This window comes from Haemorhous mexicanus, chromosome 4 (genome assembly GCF_027477595.1).
Source record: "Haemorhous mexicanus isolate bHaeMex1 chromosome 4, bHaeMex1.pri, whole genome shotgun sequence".
Lineage (NCBI taxonomy): Eukaryota > Metazoa > Chordata > Aves > Passeriformes > Fringillidae > Haemorhous > Haemorhous mexicanus.
In genome coordinates, this window is record NC_082344.1 from 39,193,917 (window position 1) to 39,201,396 (window position 7,480).

General features: G+C 41.7%; 1 protein-coding gene across 4 annotated transcripts; it reads right to left on the minus strand.

The window, feature by feature from the left end:
- Positions 1–485: 485 nt before the first annotated feature.
- Positions 486–6,602, minus strand: CBR4 (carbonyl reductase 4). Of its 4 annotated transcripts, XM_059844499.1 has the most exons (7): positions 6,454–6,586; positions 5,585–5,692; positions 4,407–4,548; positions 3,769–3,889; positions 3,169–3,305; positions 2,425–2,559; positions 486–1,051 (listed from the first exon to the last, which is right to left on the minus strand). In XM_059844499.1, the coding sequence occupies exons 3-7, from the start codon at positions 4,546–4,548 to the stop codon at positions 873–875; spliced, it is 714 nt and encodes a 237-aa protein (XP_059700482.1). In that variant the 5' UTR covers positions 5,585–5,692; positions 6,454–6,586; the 3' UTR covers positions 486–872. The 4 variants fall into 4 exon arrangements, with proteins under 4 accessions (XP_059700482.1, XP_059700484.1, XP_059700481.1 ...); XM_059844501.1 differs by lacking the exon at positions 5,585–5,692 and having other exon boundaries at positions 3,769–3,886; positions 6,454–6,602; XM_059844498.1 differs by lacking the exon at positions 5,585–5,692 and having other exon boundaries at positions 6,454–6,602.
- Positions 6,603–7,480: the final 878 nt, after the last annotated feature.

Consider the following 7,480-nt stretch of genomic DNA (forward strand, 5'->3'; position numbering starts at 1 on the left):
ATGAAGATACAGAGCAAAACACAAAACACCTTGACTTTGTGCTCTGGAAGTGATACATGTTCTAAACATCTACTGAGTCCTTGCAGTGTCTTACAGAGCAAGGTCTGCAGCTGTAGTGCTCAGCAGTGCATGTGCAGCTCAAGCTGAGAGTATGACAGGATGAGCAGCTCCAATGCTGTAGCAATACTTCAGTGGGCACACACAAGAGCCCCTGGATTGAGAGAGTGCTGTACAGACCTTCAGGAATGGAACCGAGTAGGCTTTGTCTTTATAAAAACACACTGTATAATTAAAGCTCCTAAAGGCAATTCAGGTATGCTGAAGATCTAGAAGTTCCTAGCTTTGTAGTGTTAGGTACAAACAAACAAAGCTCAAAGGAAACTCCTTGCTACTTTGTAGGGACTAACTGATAAGAATGCAAAACTATGCAGTTCACAATCTTTACCCTACTTGAAAAACTTGATGCAATCATACCTGCCACTCAATAAACATGTCTCTGCACTTTATTAACCTTTGTGTAACATGATAATTCAAATAAAATCTCATTCTCTCCCAAATTAGCAAACAGGACTTTTTATAAAAATACAGTGCTTTAAAAACACATCAGCACATTATTAAAGCTATCACCGTATCAAAACCAGATCTTTTTCAAATTGTTTCATACACAGACTTTGTAACACCAAACAGACTCTTTCAGGCAGCTAAACACACACGCTGCACTTCACTGCTGCTGAATTTCTCCTCTGACTAAAAAAGACCAAGCCAATTATGTACATCAATCTTCAAATGATTTCCAACCCTCTCCCTTTATTTAATACATATTTATATATTACCATCATGACATTAAAGCAGTCATTTATTCAAGGCAGTACTTAGGTCATAAGCTGCAAGCCTCCATCTACAACCAGAACACTCCCTGTAATATATGAGGCTTCTAGAAGAAAGACAACAGCTTGTGCAACTTCATGAGGCTCTCCAAATCTTCCAAGAAGAATTGCTTTCTTCAACTGATCTTCTTCCAAATGAGCTGTCATCTCTGTGTGAATAAAGCCTAAGAGCAGAGAGATATATCAAGAGTTACCTAACCTTCGACTAAATTTATCTAGTGGATTCCCCACTGAATCTTACAAAGTGAAATCTATTACCAGGATTCAGCACCAGTTATCATTCTTCAAAGTCTCCAAAGCAGCCCACATCATTTGATGGCCAAAACCACTTTCTTATCTAACCAATAAAATCCTTTTTGTTTTTAGAAGCAATGATGCAATAACCAAAATGCAGAGATCTATAGAAGTCCATTAAAAAATCCAAACAAAACCAAACAAGAAAGGGTAACTAAAATTCAATCCAAAAACTATATTTAATATCACTATTCTAAAAGACAAAATATATTCATTTCACCAAAACGTTCTCAATTAAAATATGAGCACAAAATGTCTGGCAGGAAACCCTCTCAGACTTTAAAGTGGTTGCATTCTATTTTAGAACTTATGGCAGTTCTTGCATAGTTTTTATTAGAGCACTCATTTGAAGAATATTTCTTGACATTTTTGAAGGACCTTTTTTTACAGATTTCCATCATTTGAGATTTGGCTTTCCCACTGCTGCACAACTCTACACACAAGCTGCAGCTTTATATAGAGCTGATCTTACCTGCTTTTTAGCTGCCATCAAGAAGGGAAAGCCTCCCTTTTGCTTTCTACTGTAATACTCTGCCCCTTTATGATGGCTGTGGATGAGCTGCTCAACTCACTAAAGAATAAAAGTATTTTTCCTGCCTAGTTCACAAGCTGAACAGGTTCACGCAGAATTCTGAAAGGCATCAGAGGTAGTAGAAGGTGAGCAGCAGTGTACACTGTTATGAGTGGAAAAATTCAGAAAATACAGAAGGGTATTTACCCTTTTCCTTAAGGGTGGCAGTTTGCTTGAACTAGATCATCTTAAAAAATCACAGCCTTTGCTTATAGAAATAACTTTCATTACTTCCTCCTTTTACTACAGGAGACAGGGGTGCTTTCATGACAGCTTTCTTATGGTCTGTCATGATTCCCTAATAACAAACAAGCATCCTCTAGCTGGAGACAAGGGTAGCTCTCTATTTCTAATTAGATCTAATCCTTCCATCTGCAAGGACAGCAAGTTTTGAAGAAGGATCAAAGAAGAAAAACTACATTCATTATGTAATAATGGATAGAGGAATAGATAGACTTGCTCTCCCAAATTTCTTGGTGTTCCCTGAATAAGACTGAAGGTTTTCTAAAAGAATGTATTATACTTTAAACAAACAAACAAAAGATATTAAAAATATTTACTTAAAAAGCTGAAGAAAATAATAGAAATTAGTCTTAATTCAGAGTACAATAAATATCCACAGTCTTAATGAATTGCAACAGTCAAGGATGCAGGAATTCCTCAAGAACTAACCTGGAGCAACAACGTTGACTCGAATTTGCTTTTTTGCTACTTCTTTAGCAAGAGAGCGTGAAAATCCAACTAATCCTGCTTTGGTAGCACTATACACACTTTGACCAGAGTTGCCTTTAAGTCCTACAATACTCCCTAAAATAAAGAAACATCAAAGAGAAGATTAAATGGGTAACTTGAAACATTGCACTAGCTTTATCATTTTAGTTTTAAACCTGGAATGAAAAATGAAATCACAAGGAAATAGTAAAATATGCATGACTTTATGCACTTTAGCCTGCTAGGATAAGCAAACGTCCCACTAGTTATGATTTTTGTATAATTCATGTATCTATGTTGACCAGCAAGCACCAGGAGAGAAAAATTAAGACTTTTCTAAAAAAAGTATCCTTGCCCAGATTAAATAAAGAAAGAAAGAAACTGACTGAACCTATCAATTCTTAGTTAATTGCCAGCAGCTGGTATTATACAGAGATATCGAAAGAATTGGTTAAGAATAGCAAAGTTTCTTTTTTCAATAAAATACAAACTCTGAGGTGTTTATTACTTTAAAAAAGCCATTTGGAAGTTGCTGAAATTACACAAAAGAATAAGCATTCAAAAATAAAGGCTAAATATAGAATGTCTAAATACAAGGAAAAGGAAAACAATTGAATTGTAACAAGCAATGTAGTATGTTACACCTGCTAAACATTTCTAGAAGACTACTACACAGAACTCCACTGGCTTACATAAGCAACTTACCAATATTGACAATAGCACCTCCCTGCTGTTGAATCATGACCTTTAGAGCAGCCTTGCATGTCAGCATTGTTCCCAAAAGGTTAGTGTGAATCTGGGCTATCATATCTTCAGTCTTGGTTCTCAGTAGCAAACCATCCCTGACAAACAAACCAAAAAAACTCAAAGAATTCAGTGAACAACCCCCTGATGATGTTTACTCATAAAAAAAGACTGTTGGACAGAATATTAATGGGAGTGTATATGGTTCCACACAAAATGACAATGCTGCAAGAACTACACGTAGCAAAAAACCAAGTTAGCCATGCTTCTGGACACAAAGCCTCCTTTTCAGAGTGGTATCAAGCACTGTTTTGGACCATTCTGGGAGAAAAAGTGGAAGAATAGAGGGGGAAGTCGAACTCAGAATGCAGAAACTACAGCGAAAGCTGTATCATCTGTTAGGATTTTACTGCTATCAGGAACAAAATACTGGCAAGCACTTAATATTGTTTTCAGATGTGCTCATTAACAACACTCTTACCAAGCACAAAGGGCCAGAGCACCTTACAGTGAGCTGCCTTCATCTAGAATTTACTGACAGTCTTGTAAGGAGTAACCAACCTGTTGATCCCAGCTGCATTAACCAAGTAGTTAATAGGACCCAAATTCCTCTGCATCTCCTCAAAAGCCTTCTGGACTTCTTTTTCACTGGATACATCACAGCTAAGTGCCAGATGTCCTGCTGTATTGAAACATTTTTGTAACATCACAATAAAAGCTGTATTTAATTCATAAATCTTCTTCAGAATGTATCAGCTCAATTGCAAAACAGATGTTGAACTAGCTATAATTTAAGGAACCTATTTAATCCCCAGGCAATTAAATCAAGACTATTTTCAAGTATTGTATTCATTAGTTATGTGACAATTCCTTGTTTTATATTTTTTGTGTTTTAGAGTCAGAAGTTCAGCGTGAGCAGACTGGCCTCAGTTCTGGCTTCTTCAGGAGCTGAGGATGACTCAATTCACACCACCTCTATTGTGACCCCAAAGAATTCCATCCATCTTAAAATTCCCATCATGCAGATAAAAAAGGTAATCTGCTTTCTCAACAACCATTGTGAAAACAGAAGCGAAGCAATACAGCTAGTTTTTAATATTCCTCAGCCTTTATTTGCCTTTCCATCTAGCTGAACAACTCGCTGTTTTCACAAGTCACCCAAGCATGGAGCAGTGAGAAGGGCACAGCAGCATACGTACCACCAAGGTCACGGGCAGTGCTCTGGGCCACCTCCAGGTTCCTAGCAATGATGGCCAGGCGGCAGCCCTTCTGCGCCAGGAGCTCTGCCACAGCTCTGCCTATCCCACGGGATCCTCCAAAAACAGCACAGACCTTGCCCATCTTCAAAATAATCCATAAATTGCAAATAAACCATCAACTGTGTGTCCAGCAGAGCAAGACATTAACTGCTGTTTTTGTCAACATCACAGGCTTTACCTGTTTGCAGCAGTTTGTAATAGCACAAAATCAGTGATTTGGTTTTTATTCATTCATTTGTATTCCTTTTTTATTCAAAATAAACAGCTGAACTAGACACCACCTTTACAAATGAAAGTTAATTTTTAAATATTTATGAACCAGTAAAAAAAATTTAAAATCACGCACATAATCAAGCATTCCAATACTAGAGTTATGGCAATCCTTATTCAATTGATGAATTATGTGATTTATACCTAAAGGCCACAATGTATTGTTCAGCTGCTTATTCAAAGCTGATGTACTGGTTGTAATTATATTGTTCTTGCAACCACTATTTTTGTGCTGAAGTCATTTAGCCTCAAGGTCTCACTCCATCCAAAGTATCTGTGTTGGACCTCACCAGTGCAAATGTTACTGAGTATGATTTGAAACTGTTGAATTTACACTGGTTTAATACTGTCAGACTGTGTTTTACTGGCCTGGGTTTTTTTGTTTCTGCTTTTGAAGGAAGAAAAAAAGCTTTTTGAAATAGGAAATTATTCTGAAGTAGCTAGCTTTGATGTTTAGAATGGAGTACACAAAGAAAGTACTTCTGTAGAATGATCTTCTATTCTGCAAGCTCTAGAAACCAATCAGCTGTTTCGGGATTTCCTGAGGAGACAGAGGCAGAGTCAAGCAGTAACAATGAATCTTTTTTCCATACATTTGAATAAATCCTTTTTGAACCCAATTATACTGTCTTCATCCCGAGGCAACAAGTTTTATTATTTGTGGGAAAGTACTTCCTTTTGTTCTTAATTTGCTTTCTGATTAGATAATTCTATGCATTTCTCCTCGTACCTTCCCCTCACTGTTTCACTCTCCACCTGTATCCTCTTTCAGGTCTATTCAGTTACTTCTACACATGTGGAAGCTATTCAATATGTCACTAAAGAGTGTCCCAGCCCTTAGAACTTACCCTTGGCCTCACTGAGGTCTATTAAACCCTTCTGGATGAGTGATAATCAAAAAAGCACGTGGTACTAAGTGTGCCAGGCCACCACCAACTCGTGATGATTTTGGTCTCCTGTGACAGAGTCCGAACAGAACAAGCAGACGGTCTGTCCTTTTCCTTAAGTATACACAAGTGCCTGAAACCAACCCATGTGTCTGCCTTTCCTGGCAAGTTCTCAGAGCAGAGAAAGCCCCTTGTGCACTAACCAGGCGGAGGCACAGGGCCTACCTGCAAGACAGTATATATAGCTTGTTCTTTAACACAGGAACGCCCTACAGGCTCCCTGGAGCTGTGACTTAGGAGGGAAAAGCTGCAGCAGCAGTAATGCCCCGCTGCTCCCTGGATAATTAAGGGAAGGGAAAACCAGGTATACTTGGAGCAACAGGCACACGCAGGCACCTGTATCACCTTCGCTCTTCTTTCAGAGCCAAACTACCGAACGCCTGACGCCGGGGCTCCGGTGGCACCACCCCGGAGCGCCCGAGTGCCAACCTAAGGAGGGCACCTTTAAACAAGGGCGAGCGGGGTTCCGCAGCCGTGCCCGGCCCAGGCCTCCTTCCCTCCTCTCTCCGTGCCGGCGGCGGGGCTCAGCTGGGCTGCCGCCCGGGCCCGGCTGCAGGTGGAGCCCTCGGCACGGACAGCGGGAAGCGGCGCCCGCGGGGCACGCCGGGACCGCAGCCCGCGCGCCGCCGGTGCCACGGTGGCAGCGGGGCCGCTCCGCGCCGTCCCTGCTGTCCCCGCCCCGCCCCGAGCCAGGCGCGGACTGCGCCTGATGCCCCGCCACGGGCACGGGAGCAGAACGCGAGGAGCGCGTTCCACGTGCGCTCCGGTACCTCCCGGCCGCCGGCTCGCTTCCCTCACGGAGCGCGGGTCCCTCCCCGGGCAGGCCGGTTCCGCTGAGCGCAGGCGTCACGGCGAGCGGCGTGACGTCACCGCCGGGGGCACCGGCCGCCGGTCCCAGCGGGAAAGGAGCCGGGGCGGCGGGCCCGGGGCGCTCCCCTGCCTCTGCGGCGGGACGGGGCCCGGCCCGGCCACTGAGGGGCTCAGGCCTCAGCGGCCTGGCACACGAGAGGCCTCTCGGCTTTCACCTCACGCTTGCCGCTTTGCAACTCCGTTTTTCAGCGTCCGGCGTGGAGCCGAAGCTCTCAGTGCTGCCCTTGTTACCCCCTTCCTGCACAAAAATGTGCTTCATCTAGAGATACAAACAAGTAGATGAATCAGGATTTTGTTTCATTTTCACTTTCCCTTTCCCCAAAAATCCCAAGGATCTTCTATGCGGTATCGCTGTACCAGAAGAGTTAAATTTCAAACGCGTTAAGGTAGATAAGCCCAAAATACAGAAGCATCTGTGAGAGTTCCTATTCAGGAAGCAAAGCAAACTTCATGATATGCAATAATACTAATGTTAAAGAAACTGTTCTAACAGTAATGCTGTTTACAGTTATGATCCATGTCTGGTGATGTGCTGGAGGGGCTTCTGTGGACTCTTAATTAAGTCACACACACTGAGTAAATTTCCCCTCTGAGGAATACTAACAAAAGCTATGACAATTTTGTACAAGAGTACGCTTCAGATTTTTTTTGAGAAAAATTGTTGTTATTATTATTAATAATAATTGTTATTATTCTTTTCTGCAGAGTGATATGCTGAAATCCTGCTGGAGTTTCCATGAGCAAACATACAGTTCTTGCTTTTGACTTGTAAGGTGTTTTTCAGGATTTCAGATTATATGTGTTTCAGGGGAGCTGTAGAGCATTTAATAACATTAGTTCTATGCATGTGGGATTCTTCTTCCACAGATTATTCTTTACATATAGAAAAAAAAACAGACTTAGGCATTGGCAAACAGGTGGGCATCT